At 41.9% G+C, this 14,598-nt stretch overlaps 3 protein-coding genes across 27 annotated transcripts in view; 1 reads left to right on the top strand and 2 right to left on the bottom strand.

Annotated features, from left to right (window-relative positions):
* clasp1a (cytoplasmic linker associated protein 1a) overlaps positions 1-3,410 on the bottom strand; it is a 67,418-nt gene extending 64,008 nt beyond the window's left edge. For 11 of the 21 annotated variants that reach the window (XR_002275438.1, XM_020606582.1, XM_020606587.1 and 8 more), the window contains exons 1-2: positions 3,257-3,410; positions 873-1,589 (exon numbers count right to left, since the gene is read on the bottom strand). Coding sequence is in view for 20 of the 21 variants with exons in the window: in XM_020606582.1 (XP_020462238.1) it covers positions 873-1,070 (198 nt within the window). In the remaining variant the exon portion in view is untranslated. The remainder of the gene's footprint in view (positions 1-872; positions 1,590-3,256) is intronic. The other 10 variants (XM_020606590.1, XM_020606593.1, XM_020606598.1 and 7 more) reach the window with 1 other exon arrangement.
* An 862-nt stretch (positions 3,411-4,272) lies between these two features.
* On the bottom strand, positions 4,273-8,290 carry nifk (nucleolar protein interacting with the FHA domain of MKI67). Of its 2 annotated transcripts, none has more exons than XM_020606645.1 (6): positions 8,058-8,290; positions 7,064-7,192; positions 6,383-6,491; positions 5,834-6,045; positions 5,081-5,134; positions 4,273-4,821 (listed from the first exon to the last, which is right to left on the bottom strand). In XM_020606645.1, the coding sequence occupies exons 1-6, from the start codon at positions 8,178-8,180 to the stop codon at positions 4,618-4,620; spliced, it is 831 nt and encodes a 276-aa protein (XP_020462301.1). In that variant the 5' UTR covers positions 8,181-8,290; the 3' UTR covers positions 4,273-4,617. The 2 variants fall into 2 exon arrangements, with proteins under 2 accessions (XP_020462301.1, XP_020462302.1); XM_020606646.1 differs by having other exon boundaries at positions 7,064-7,189.
* Positions 8,291-8,726: 436 nt separating this feature from the next.
* LOC109963779 (high affinity cGMP-specific 3',5'-cyclic phosphodiesterase 9A) overlaps positions 8,727-14,598 on the top strand; it is a 9,479-nt gene continuing 3,607 nt past the window's right edge. Inside the window, exons 1-11 of one of the 4 annotated variants that reach the window (XM_020606622.1) lie at positions 8,727-8,955; positions 10,041-10,190; positions 10,289-10,340; positions 10,436-10,538; positions 10,639-10,781; positions 10,883-10,942; positions 11,675-11,852; positions 12,206-12,328; positions 12,910-13,002; positions 13,118-13,185; positions 13,279-13,381. In XM_020606622.1, the coding sequence (XP_020462278.1) occupies positions 8,868-8,955; positions 10,041-10,190; positions 10,289-10,340; positions 10,436-10,538; positions 10,639-10,781; positions 10,883-10,942; positions 11,675-11,852; positions 12,206-12,328; positions 12,910-13,002; positions 13,118-13,185; positions 13,279-13,381 (1,161 nt within the window). In that variant the 5' untranslated portion in view covers positions 8,727-8,867. Of the gene's footprint in view, positions 8,956-10,025; positions 10,191-10,288; positions 10,341-10,435; positions 10,539-10,638; positions 10,782-10,882; positions 10,943-11,674; positions 11,853-12,148; positions 12,329-12,909; positions 13,003-13,117; positions 13,186-13,278; positions 13,382-14,598 lie in introns of all 4 variants that reach the window. The other 3 variants (XM_020606620.1, XM_020606621.1, XM_020606619.1) reach the window with 3 other exon arrangements.

Here is a 14,598-nt window from a genome sequence, read left to right as displayed (position 1 = left end):
GCAGGAGATCTCTGGCCCAAATAGAGCAGCATAAGCCAACAGTAAATCAGAGCTTTAGCAAACAGTTATATCAAAGAAAGCAACCTGTGGTTGTGCACTGAACAAACCACTGATGTAATCACGATTCAGGGTCAGGTAAACTCCAAAATAAAGAACAATTAATCACAGAAAAAGAATGTGAGCATGATGGAGGCAAACACTGTTATGTGCCTCTACCTGCCCGAGATCATCTTGTTCTACTTAATAGCAAACAGTCAGAAAAGCTGGAAATTCCTCCTTAAATTAACAAAGCCATTACACAGCGGTGCAATAACATGGAGTACAGTCTATACAACTGAAAAACTGAATTGTGCAACAAGCTTACTCTGTAGCATAGCTGTTTTCTAGTTGCTCTATTTGACACAAAGGCCGGTATTATCTACAGTAATATGTAAGGAAAACCATCAATATTCAGCCCTGTTTGGACATTTGGAAAGGCACTGGATCTATATGACTGATAGCTTGTATATCAGAGATTCAAACTGCCAAGTTACTGTGAACCCTTTGTTTCAAACATGAGAACAAACCACCCGTCAGTGAACAGTGACAAACACTTCCTAATAAATGGAAGGCAAAGCAACACTTTACACATGCTGCTAAACAAAACGCTGCTTCTCTGAGAGGAGACTCAGTCAACAATATACGGAGCATTTCAGTGGGTGGAAAATGAGCCGTTAACCGAGGATAAAAGGCACACACACAGATGCTACAACACAGAAATATATTTTGTGTAAAACAGTGTGAAAATGAAATCAGAAGGATATTTGTAGTAAAGAATGAAACTGTGTGGGTGTAGGTGACACTATGTTTACTGCTTCTCCAGTGGACCTTACCTTGAAGTTGCTGGAGTTGACCCAGGAGCTGGCGATGCCATCGACCATCTTGTCCAGTGCTGTCTGATCCTGCTCCAGGTCGTGGGACTTCTCCTTGTCCAAAATGTAATCAATGATCTCTTGTCCCACCTGCAGTCGCCGGCCCACATCCTTCTGCAGGACCTGGGCCAGGCAGTTCTCCATACTGGGCTCCATCATCCTGGCCTCCAATAAACACCCCCTGTGCCTTCCTCAGTGTGCCTGGCTAAGTGACTGACTGACTGGCTGGGTACTAGCAATCCTCCACTGCTCAAAGCAGTGGGAATGACAGCTAAATCAAAGGAGATGCTCTTGGTGGGTATGTGGCTGGTTGACCTGGAAAACGGAGTAAAAAGAAAGGGGCAAGTGTACACAGTCTGATTGTATTTTTATCCCTGAAGACAGGCCTTTGTTTTGTGCCAAATGCTAGCTTGCTAGCAAGCTAGTGGCCGTGCCCTAAGGATGGACGGAGCAGGGCTTGGGGAATGGCAGCAATGCAGCATGCATGTGTCTGGACAGCAGCTGGGGAAAGTTTACTACTCCCTCCCACTTGGGGTGTTTTTGCCCCTTTTCTACTCTTAGAGGAGCCGAGCCAAACCGTGTAGTGGTAGAAGAGGTGGTTTTGGTGAGCAGGCAATACAGCAGATGGAGATGGACGGACAGGGCTACGTCTTATCCCGGGATCTGGCCTGGATAGCCCTAGAGGAAAAGAAGGAATGACAGAGTGAATTAATTAGCACATCTTTTTAAGTTGAAACAGATTAACTACCGGCCCTGCAATGGACTGGCGACCTGTCCAGGGTGTACCCCGCCTTTCACCAGATGCCGGCTAGGATTGGCTCCAGCCCCCCCACAACCCCATTTGGAACTAAGCAGTACAGAAAATGAGATGAGATGAGATTAATTTCCTGGTATAAAAAAAAATCTCTAATTCGTCATTCTAAATATCAGACATTTAGGCTATTAGTAAAAGGACAATGGTTTATGTGGTAAAAAGGCTAACCTACTGATATACACTATAGGGCCAAACAATTAGAGACACCTCTGTTTACAAAGGAAATTCTAATGCTACACTAATGCTGACAAATCAAACAAATATTTTTATCATACGTCTGCCAATTATTTTAGATGCTAATCATTTGGTCTAAAAGAAATGGAAGAACACTGAAAAATGTGCACAGCAATGTTGTCACATGCCTACTTTTATTCAAACAACATTTCAAAAACCAAAGATGTTCAGTTAACTATGAGACAAAAACAATGAAAAGCAGCGTTTCTTCATATATGATGAGCTTGTGCCAGAGGAACATCACAAGGCTAATATCCAACTATTTCTGATGATTTTGAAAAGGCGTCAATAATTCTGTACGGTCCATTTTTGGAGTTCTGTGTGGAATGGAACAATTTGGCTTTTTTGTGCTGTTCCAATGCAAACAAAACACACAAACATGAGAATACCAAAGACTTTGTGCCTGCAACAATTCTCAGGGAGAAGTGGTGTGTTATCAGACAGAACTGCAGGGTGCCAATATTTTTGGCCATGACTGTATCGACCCAGTTCACTTCTCCCTATTAGTGCAATGACATTGTTAAATAAATAATATGTGTACTTTGTATTTTAACTAATGCTCTATGATAACACTACCTGGATTTATGTATTTTTTAGTTTCTATAACAGGGACAATCCACATAAACACTGTTACCCAGGTGAAGCATCACATAAAATGTGTGAAGGACATTTAGCTAATTTGCAGCTCCTCTTACCGAGTGTCTAAACAAATAAGTGAACAACACAATAATTCAGGATAAAAACAAACAGAACCAATAAAACGCTCTGTGTGCATGTATGGAACATATCTATGTGTAGATGTACTGTTCCTGTGTATGGACTGACATTTGTGTATGAGAGTGTGTGCATAAGTGTTAAGTAAATGTTAAAAAGCTGCAATATTTTGCCACACAAACGCACACGCACAGAGAGAGAAAGAGAGAGAGAGAGAGAGCATTAGCTCCAGCTAGCTTAGAGCCTGACCATCACTGCTAACAATGCCAACAGTGCCTTGACAGCCTCCAGCTTGACGGCAGACGTAAAACAAAAGCCCCCTCCCTCCCTCCCTCCCTCCCTGTGTTTTACTCCCGTGGCCATAAATCACCCGGTTCTTTCTTCTTCTCTCTGAAACAGCTGGCTAACCTTTCCACTGTGTCAGACCAGACAAAGTAGATGAGATGGGAATAAAAGCTAAAGCTAGCCCCTAGCGAAGCCGTTCCTTTCAATGAACGTAGGTTCCCAGCCAGGCACAAGAGCAGCACAAAACGAAGAAAATGTGACAACAAGGTGTGTCAACATTGTTCCAGTTTCTACTTACCATATCCTGATGAAACGCCGAAGCTGCTCCAGACATACAGCCCGTGTTTTTTGTTGTAAATATAGTGTACGGCCTCAGCGCTCCTCTGTCTTTCTCTCTCCACCCGGAATGCTGCCCGCAGGACAAGAATGGGATCGTCGTGCGCATGCGCAGTCGGTCCAGGGATGATGTTGGCACTTGGAAAACTGGCGCATGGCAGGGCAAAAAAAACAAACCCCGTCGGTTGGTTTCATGGATGTGTACAAGTCGACGTGCAGCGACATCTACTGGATACACCGAGTCTGCCTTTCAGGTGCTGTGCAAAGGTAGTTCCAATTCAACGAGCATACAGCAGTGACGGTTCTACTCACTGTACAAAAACACGTATATATGGGGTTCACTGCCAACTCAAGATAAAATCATAGTTCATACAATGCTGTCGACATGGAAGAGATCACCCAAAAACACTGACATAGCTCAGTTTAAATTATGTACAACTGTTTTATTTGACAATACCATATTGTTCTACAGTCTCCACTTTGTACAAGGGCCTGGGGGTCAAACACAATTTGATTCACACCCTTCACAATCTGTGGCGGTAGATGGGTCACGACTATTACTTGTTAACAGTAAGGATTAATTATGAGCAAATATATTTCAAACTGCAGTGTCTTCCATTTGGTTGTAGGAACATGCTACATTTCATACAGTTATTACAGCTTCGAGTCTATTCAGCATTGAAGGCAATTAAATACAAGCACAATGTTCCATGGCACTTTCTCACCAGCAGGTTTTACTTGATAGAAAAAGCATAAGTGTAATTAATCATGATTTAAGTGAGCTGAGAGATAAGGGTCCACACCAGGCTTTAACTAAAGGACCTAAATAGAATTGAGCCATCTTTCATTTTAGTAGTTCCACTACTACTACTGCACTTCTCCTGACCTGGTGGAAAAGACCTGTTGCACTGGCAGTAAGAGTGTTTTTCTTGCTCATTGTTCTGCAGAACAACATATTAAACATATCAGAGTAACTGCTCCAGACTATATTCTCATTTATTTTTACATGTAATAGTTCACCTAGTAAAGATTTATCCACATTTTAGACAGGTGATGTTAAAAAGCAACTACAGCAGTGTATGGCAGAGTAAAGACCCTGCTGCAAGACCGACACAGAAAGTCGCCTTTGTTGAAGAAGTCCAAGCTGTTGCCCATAAATCAGGATCAGTGAGCACCAACCACTCACTCTAACATCCAGTTACAGTAGAATCTCTCATAAGAACAGTTCAAAGTTGTCCCATCTCTCTCAAAGCAAACCTACGACCACGCGATCCTGGTGGACCGTATCTCTGCCCTAACACAGTCCTATGAAGCTGACCACTTTCACTCCGCCTCTGCCTCCTCTTCAGAGGGTTCCTCGCTCTCTCCGTCATCCTCATCACCATCTTCCTCCTCCACTGAGGAGGAGCACTCTTCATCTTTCTCTGCAGATGGCATCTTAATAATAATCTCATCATCTTCATCATCATCAACGGCCATGGTCTTCCTCCTCTCCAGGAAAGAAGGGGTGCACACTGGTGTGGTGTCCTGAAGTGGAACAGAAAAGCTCATTAGTCTCACGTGGTCATTCTGGTACAGAGGGGCTAATGAGGATTTCTTTGAGCAAAAGAAGTCAATCATCATGTTGGTACATGGGTTTTATCACGCAGCCACCAAGAGACACACGCAGTAAGCTTTATGCACCAGACCACTATAGGCACAGTTATCTGACCCCAGATCACTGATACACCTGGGCTCATTTTCAGTCTGTGCCCAAGCTAAACATAACACAGTGTGTTGTCCTTACATCGCTACATGTGGACGCATTCATGGCAACAGAGGACTTTTTCACCTGGGCAGCCTGGAGAAGCAAGACATGCACAAGTTAACATGATGCAAACAAAAACAAGTAAACAAATACCACTAGTAGTAGCAGTAGTAGTTTCTAGATTGTGATGAGAGGTATGTGCAGTCCAGACTACAAGTATTTGCACATTGTCATTTCTTAAAAAGGAGGATTTATCACAGGGTTGATGTATTGGATTACCTTGTACAGGTGTTACTTTGTTTCCTGATATTTGCCTCTATACTATTACTACTACTAATAATAATAATAAGAAAGCACATCAGTACAGTACTCAAGTTTTTATGTTCCACTAAAACATGTAGCTGTGATACAGTTGAGACTGTAAAAACATTTGGACATGTTTTATTCTTCAGGGTCTGGGCTTCAGTACATCCCATTTCAAATAAAATAATGAACAACTACACTGTCAAGTCTCAGCTTCATGTTGAGTAACATCAACAGAGGAAAGAGCTGTGTGGGAGATTGAATCTTTTTAACACAGTGGCCACATTGTAAGGGTTCAAAACTAACTGGACCCTTGCCTACATAATGTTCCTTGGTCAGCTGTGTCATGCCAGTACTTGTTCATGCACATAAGAGCTTGACACATGACTGAGAGCTGACAGAGTTTAGGGTTGTGTCAATACACAACATACCTTTATTCTACCTCTGTGCTATAAATGTAGCACGGCACTACAAACTACAAACACTTACAAATCCAGGGAAGTCATATTCGATGCCATGTGCAGCTAGCTTCTTGCGAAGCTTTGATTCTTTCCGCAGGAGTTTGGCTTTCGTCTTCTCAACCTGGTCGGCTGAGCGTTTTCTGTTGTAGCGAGCTACAACAGGGTTAGTGGGTTTTCTAAATTCCCTCTGGGAGCCAACAAACAACTTCTCATGCACTTTCTCTGGTGGAACCACATGACCTGAGAAACAGCACAACAAAATAAGTTCAGTTGTTACATCATCATCATCATCATCAAATATATTCCAAATATATCGACTGCTGTCATTAAAAAAAAAAGCATGAACACCATGATTTAAAAAAAAAAATAATTATGAAAACATGACATCCTCCCACAAGTACAAACTAATTCTGTGGGAAGCACCGCACTTCTGTTTTTGTGTCATGGAACTGACAGATCTAATGTGTTGTTTTCTTCTGTGTTAACCCGTGTGTGCCAAGCGACCTCACCATGACTTCTGTCGGAGAAAACGGAATCATGTTGGGAACTAACCCACTTCTGCATGAACAATACTCACATTTGATGAGTCTCTCTCCCATGAGGTAGTTGTTCATGGTTTCTGCAACAATCCTGGCTACTTCATCACAGTCAAACTCTACAAATGCATAGCCTTTGCTTCCACCTGTCTGTAAGTAAAAGGATGTGACAAGTTTGAAGCGGAAAAAGGTAAATATCACGTGTCTGTGATTTCAAAATACACACATGCATTTGACTTTTATGATCATCTGATTTCCGTTTAACGTCATCATTTTGTTGGCACATGGGTTTTATCACTCTGCAACTAGGTAAGAAGGTGATAAGCTAAACGTACCACAGTACTTTAGGCTCAGTTATCTGACCACAGGTCACCATTAAACCTGAGATCATTTTCAGTCTGAGCCAAAACTTTAAATACTGAGCAGTGAAAAATCAGCAGCATGAATACTACCTGTCCAGTCGAAATGATAGGACCACAGAAAATCTAAATCTTTGCTCTTGCTTTATTTGCCAGGGGCAGGACACGTGATGAAAACCAAAGAGGCTGGCTGACTGGCTGGCTGACTGGCTGGTTGGCTGGTTGGCTCAAATGATCTTATTAACTAAACATTTTAATCTCTACAATGTTCTTTCATGGAAGCAATCTGAATTAGCCCAGGTCTTCCACTGTCAGATATGTCAACCATGTTTGTGTACTGTGCTATTCCATCCTCTGGGTTACCTTTTTACTCCTGGACAACCGCAGCCTCAGGACCTTTCCGAACTGTTCGAAGTAGGACTGGAGCTGAGGCTCAAACAGCCCCCGTGGCAGGTGCCCGACATAAACCACTCCGGGGGTCAAACGGTTCTTCTGAGGAAAGAAATACAATAAGCCAGAAGGCAAAGTTGCACAGATGACAAATGTGCATTTTATATAATACAAAATCACGTTGAGAAACGCATTTGCTTCATTGCACCTTATTAACTTGGCTGCTGACAGGTACAGGTGAACTTATTGATGAACTGGCTGTTCTGTTACAACTGGAGTAAAAAATATAACTGGTGTTACACTGGAATAGTGAAACAGCTTGTGTTTTAGTGAGGTTTGGCCCAAAATAAAGGTTTTTAAGAGAACGTGGTTAACATACACACAACAATAGTCCTACATTGTTATGATGCTAAATGAACCTGTCACTGATTTAGTGTTGATCCATTAATAGTTCTGCTGTTATTATTCAATACCGGCTGCTACATTTATTTTTGTGTTACGTATCTTTGCTGGCAGAGTATCACAACTCTGATTCATACTAAAACGACGCTGAACGACTCTGAAGCCGACGCTGCCCGACAGGTACCGTTAGGCCCAGTGTTGACCCTCGGCCAGGCTGGAAGCTGCCACCAGGCTTAGCTCGTATCATTGTATGTGAACCTCTCGAGCCACCGTTTTAATTAACGGCTATACTGGACTCTACTAACGTTACAAGGGGTATCCTTTTGGCATATACATACATGCTTTCTGCTTTATTTTCGGTCATTTTGTTCAATTAATTACACGAGCCATGAGTCGTAAGCTCAAACCAACATACATATATATAAATAAACAGTGGCCAATGTTGAGTCCCGTTAAAATAGAAATTCTAACTCAGAGAACGTGGTAACACCTGTTACCTCTGTGAATAAACAGAAAAGATATTGGAGATAAATTAGTCGTTATTTCTCTGAGGGCCCTGACCCACCTTGCCCGATTTGTTCTTCTTCGCCTCCTGAACCTTCTTCTTGAAGTCAGACTCTTGTTCAGGATTCAACGCCAGCAGTTCCTTCGCCGGCTCAGTTGCCATTTCTGCTTTAGTTTCAGTCATTTTGTTCAATTAATTACACGAGCCATGAGTTATAAGCTCGAACCAACGTCACACTGCCCAGAAACCACGTTGGTATCTTCTTCCGGTTGTCCATGTGGTGACAAGCAAAGGATCGCAGAGGGAAGGTTAGCCTGAGTGTTAGCTACAGCCGTGCGCCCTGCACAGCGCCACCTGCAGGCCCGGAGGGTTACGTCGCTGACCTCCATCAATCGATGCAACTAGTGTAATGTACCGAAAGCACCCCCCTCTCGAATTTGCTGATATTTGCTGATATTCATTCCTCCCACATGTTTGGTGATTACTACATCTACACAAGCATTAACACAATGCTCACATCATGCAATATACAATATAATGTATATTGCTTTTGAATGTCTTTTCTTTAACTTCTTCTTTTAGTCCTTTCATTTTCTTTTTATCATAACTGTAAATTATATGAACAAGCTCATAACTTATGATAATAATAATACAATTAGGAAAAAACTGAGTGTTAATTAGAATGAATTATTTCTACTGTTGTTTGGAAACATGCTGCAATACACAGGATGGGAAGGGGGAGCAGAAGAGGAGATGGAGAGAATAATAATAAGGAGGTGGAGTATTTACCAGTCAAATAATTAGGTGAGACAGACAGTAGATACAGATCAGCAGTGCACACAGCAACATCACTGATTCTAAGTGTATGACATGGAAACAAAAATTATCTACTTCACAATGAATGGGAGACCGGAGCAGGCTGAGTTTCCACTGGATTGCCCTGCCCAGGACGTCAAAGGTAGGATACATCACTACCTAAAGTTTTTTATATGTTGGCCATCTGCCAGACCTCCCCCATGCTACGTAGCCATTTTAGCCAATACATTAATTAAAAGAAAGTAAATAATAATGTGAACATCTGCTCTGTTATTATAATGATTTCATGAAGAGAGGGTTCATTTCAGTATCATTACCAGAGAACAATTCACTGCAAATATTCTAAAAGCATTTTTGCAAACAAGAAAACACATGTGATCAATGCATGGATCAAATTCATGCATCAGTCATTACACAAGCAGGTGAAAGAACTGTGTGTGTGTGTTGAAGGTTGTCTGAGCTGCAGACAGCTGTACAGCTGCCCTGACAGCTTCTCACCAGCTACATTGGGCTGAAGCTTTGTCTAGCGCTGGTTTGAGATGTTTGTTTATGTCTGCCTGTGAGGTGAGAAGGCAAAAGAAGGCACTGCTCCATAAGTACTGTGTTATTATGTATTCCTTATATCAGTGACAAGCCATTAAGCCTTTATTCTGAGTGAGTTTGAGGTTGCCACTGGTATTCAAATTCACATTCAGTACCTCTAATTAGTACAATACGTAAGTAAATACTTAGTTACATTCCACCACTGGTTGCCAGGTTGTGAAACCCCCTTTTGCCCAGTGTTTCTATTTTTAATAATGCAGTTGCATATAATGATGATAATCCAATAATAAATGGTCAGTGGGTTATAGAAAAATATGAGGTTTAGTCCAGTTTGTGTGCAGCCATTTCCCAGGAACTCAGTGATCGTACAGTTTGTCAAAGGGATTCTTCACAAGCTAGCAAGTGAAAAGTCATTCTTATTAAAGGTTTAATTACAGTAACAATGGCATAATGGTGGAAATTATCTGTCAGTAAATTATTCTGAATAAATAAATAAAGCTAGTTACAACTTCAAACTGTTTATTTAAAAAATAACCTAAAAGTGGTGCCTAAAGTACCACTAGCTTACCAACTGTTAGTGCTTTCAACTTCTTCTGCACACGGTTAGGTTTGCTCTACCACAAAAAAAAGTTTAATCATTTCTCAGGACAAAGTGTGAAATAAACGCAGGGCCATTCTTTCCAGATCTGTTCCGCTCTGCAGCCGAGGCAGGACCCCACGACATCCTGAAGCTGTACAACCCCAAAGGCAACATCATCAACATCTCTCCAAATCTGGAGCCCAACAGCCCACAGTCCCGCTACAAGCTGGAGGTGGTGGCTGCCGACTGCAACAGTGAGCCGTTAGGTTATCCTTAACCTAGCCTTAACCAACATTGCAGTGCTTGAGTTTAGTTTAAAACTGTTGAGTCTCCATCTTTTTTGTCATTCCAGGTGCAGAACTTGCTGGTGCACTAGGATTTGACCTGTCATCCATGGAGAAAAGGTAAGTGGGAAATCTTGAGACTTTGTACAACACAATCCAAAGTTTTACATGAATCTCTGCTGATTTACAACCTCACTGATGGTGTGTGAGCTCAGACTGCAGGACCTGGAGAAGAAAATCCTAATCGAGGCTGGAGAGACTCCTGCAGTTGTGTATGAGATGAAGAAACAGGTGGATTCATTCCGGGAGAAATTAGAGGTTCAGCCAGAGTTTTAAAGCTGTTCATGAAATGTGAGGAACGATGTGTTTTTCTAACCTCCAGGCATAACTAACAGGTTCTATTCCCATTCTTTTCCAGAGTGTGGAGCATCTGAGCTGGCTTGGATTGTTTAAAGACCTGTCAGAGGGAACACACAAGCCCTCCCCATTTTACCACAAGAGAACCCTGCGCAAAACCAGGGAGGAGTGTGAGCATGTACAGGAAAAGTTCCTTCAAATGAGGCAGGTTCACACACAAAACTCACTAAAAGTAAATAATGTCTAGATATTATAAGCTGGAATATCTAGTTATCATGAATGTTTGTATGCTGTCACCTTCTCAGCTCTCTGGAGGTATCAGAAGAAGTGAGGCAGTACTTAAAGACCCCAAACTTTGACAACTGGTAGGTTTCAGTTTGAACAGCAGGAGTCTGACAGTGGAGATGGACAGGTATGTGTGATCACAAACAATCAGTGCACCTGTTTCCTCGGTGTACAGACAGTGAAGCAGATAGGTCAGCTAATGACAGCCGTGCCCAGTAACCACCTCTGATGCGTTTCTGAAGAGGACTGGAGCCCTGGCCCTTTTCTTCTGATCGACCCCCTCATCTCAATATGAATAGGCTCAGAGAGCGCTCACAAATCAAAAGATGGTCTTTATAAAAGGCTTAATCAACACATCATGTTTGAAGTGAGTTTCTGTGGGAAGAGGTTCATTTTGCATTCACTGAGGCTTGGTCATCATTTCATTTGTCCAGAAGCTTTTAAAGCAAACTCATGATGATGGAGGTGGATGGATATGAGGTGATGCACAGGCTACAAAACAAAAGCCAAAGCTTGGGATGTCACATAATCATTTACAAATGACAGGATTCCTTTGAAACCCAAATAAAATATAGCTAGCATTAATATACCTGTTTGTTATTGCCAGCAAGACCCCAAATCAAATGAAGACTAAAACCAACGTGTCGGTCTGTTTCCCAACATGTTCTGACTTCCCTAATCTGTCTGGGGCATTCAGCTACAAGTACACCTGTAGGGACCTAAATGACAAAGTCACCTACTCTTCCCACTTAAAAGTACCTTCCCATGGTGTTGTGTATTACATGTGTGTGTGTGTGTGTGTGTGTGTTCAGGCAGTGGGAGGATGCAGAGATCATGGTGCTCCTACAGGTCATGTATACAGATTTAGATTTCATAGCAACCTTCACCATTGAGTCTGACATACTACAACGGTTCCTGTTCGAAGTCTACCGACGATATAACAACATCCCATTCCACAACTTCAAACACTGCTTCTGTGTTACTCAGATGGTAAGTGTGTGTGTGTGTGTGTGTGTGTGTGTCATCAGACCATCCTGATTCTTAGTTCAAAGTATCAGCTCACTGTTTTGGTTTTACAGCCCACACCTTTCCTGTGTTGGTGCCCTCTCACTTCATTTGTCATGTTGTAGCCGCCTGCTCAGCACCAAACAGCAGACAGACAAAGTTAGCAACTCACTGGTGAACACAAGTTGAGCAGTTAGCAGCTAAAGAGCTAGACATTTCCTTGTAGAGCTGGTGGACACACACTCTTATTAAAAGACTGGATGGTACCCTCTTCTTTCCAGACTGTGTGCAGCAGAACATCTACAGCTTCCATTGTACTTCCCTGTTTCTTGGAACAGATGTACGGTTTGATTTGGCTGACCGACCTGAGGCGTAAGATGGACGGTATCGACCTGCTGATCATGCTGACCTCTGCAGTCTGCCATGACCTCGACCACACAGGGTACAACAATGCATATCAGGTATATGAAATTCTCTCTTTGTGCCTCCACAGACTGTGCTGCTTGATTTAAACAGCAAAAAGTGAGAATCGATGCATTAGACCCAACCTAGGCCAAAACTGAGACAGCTCTGATGTTCACAGGTTCTTTATATCCCTGTTCATGCAGTTTGCCTTAGCTGGAAATCGCAGGTGTGATCACTTTATGATCAATGATCACAGGTAAACTGGCCGTTGTTGCAGTGAGGTTCTACTCTGAGGCCCCTATTTTCAATGACTTTTTTCCATTCTTTTGTTTTTAAGCCACATAAAATTAAATGCTGGTCTACACTGTACAGAAATGTACAACTAACACAAGCACATGATGTACCTTACCAGTCTGTTTCACCTACTGCTGTCTATTCCTACGTTTAACACCTTACTCTTATTTATCTCATATGGATTTAAAAACATTGATTTCTCAAGTTATATACATATACATTTGAACTTTAATAGTTTTTCAGTTTGGGACAACAACACTAACACCACTGCATATTGAACTGCTTCAGCATCATCTGTATTTAATGGTAATCAGAAGCTTTATAATCTTTGACCAATGTTCAGATAAATGCTCGGACTGAACTTGCTCTTCGCTACAATGACATCTCTCCGCTGGAGAACCATCACTGTGCTGTAGCGTTTGAGATACTGGAGAAGGTGAGGACAACAACAAACTGCTCCACACTTTCTGTCCCAGCAGCCATGAACTTACATTTTAGTGTTAAGATGGAGCCTGTCAGCCAAAATAACAACAGGACATTTTGTTTTGTAGACAGAGAGCAACATCTTCAGAAATCTGCCCATGGATCAATACAAACGGATCAGAGAGGGAATAATCAAGTGAGATTGTTTTTCTAATAATCGTACCGTAGTGTGTTTAGTCCCAGTGCCACCACCTAACACACTGTGGGGTTTATTGTGTCGTAACTGCAGATGCATTCTGGCCACTGACATGACGAGGCACAATGAGATTCTCAACAAGTTCAAGTCCATCCTTCCTGCCTTTGACTTTGCCAATAAGGACCACAAAGATGTGGTAAGAGGAGCACAGACATAAACACAGCAGAATGTGACACTGGCAATGCATTAAGAAATGTATTCAGCTTCCTGCTTGGCAGATATTATTTTTATATTGAATTCATCTCAGAGAAACATGAAGAAATGACATTATTGTAACAGGAAGCAACTTTAATTTTTTTCTTCTTCTTCTTCTTCTTCTTCGTATTATTATTATTATTATTAGTAGTAGTAGCTGTTGTATCCTATACGTAAAGTACATTTTTAGAGTAATGTCAAGAATACAGTTCATGTATAAAATATTGTTTCTTGTTATTTGTATCTTTGTAACAAAAACAAAAACATTTTTCTCCAAAAGCTGTATCTTTTTATAAGTGACACAAGACTGAAAACTTGGGTTAGACCCCTGCTTTTCAAAGTGTGGGGCTCGCCCCACTAGTGGGGAATAAAGACATGACAGGTGGGGCGCAATGAATGAAGAAAATTAGAAATGGGTCATTAATACAAGTAAATTAAAATAAATTAAAATAACATCAGTTCGGGGCCCGGGAGAAAAAAGTGGAACCATAGTGCAACAATAACTGTTTAACATCGGCATGTTAACATGCAACAATATAAGGAAACGCTCACACAGAGCGCCAATAGTGTACGTAGTGGGTATAATAACGTAAATGGATAAATGTGATACATGGACCACAAAAAAAGGCGATTCAGCGCAAGCAGACAAAGAAACAACAGGCAGTAGCCTTATCAACCAAAAAGCCCACAATGAAGCCCATCTTGAATTCATGGTGGAAATGGTGGGGGCTGAGGAGGGACCCATGTGTGTCTTGTGTCTTAAGCTGCTGGCAGCAGACAGCATGAGACCCAACAAATTAAGACATTTAGAGAGACAACACACCCCAGTCAGGTTAAGAAGCCACTCGACTTCTTTCAAAGAAAACTGGCAGAAAACCATCAGCATGAAAATCGCATGGTAAAATCTGCATCAGTGAACAGCAAAGGACAAATGGCTTCATTCAAAGTTGGATACAGAATTGTCCAGTGAAAAACAACCACACAATTGCTGAGCAGCTCATTCTTCCTGCTGCTGTAGACATGGTGTTGATTATGCTGGATGAAACAAGTGCTGCAAAATTAAAAATGATCCCCCTCACCCCAATCATTATGAAGTGCTTTGAGAGAGTGGTGCTGGCCCGCATTCAGAGCAGTATACTGGACACCCTGGACCCCCTG

This window comes from Monopterus albus, unplaced genomic scaffold (genome assembly GCF_001952655.1).
Source record: "Monopterus albus unplaced genomic scaffold, M_albus_1.0 scaffold79.1, whole genome shotgun sequence".
Classification (NCBI taxonomy): Eukaryota; Metazoa; Chordata; class Actinopteri; order Synbranchiformes; family Synbranchidae; genus Monopterus; species Monopterus albus.
Note: the sequence above shows the minus strand (reverse complement) of the source record. Positions and strands in the feature narration are given on the sequence as shown.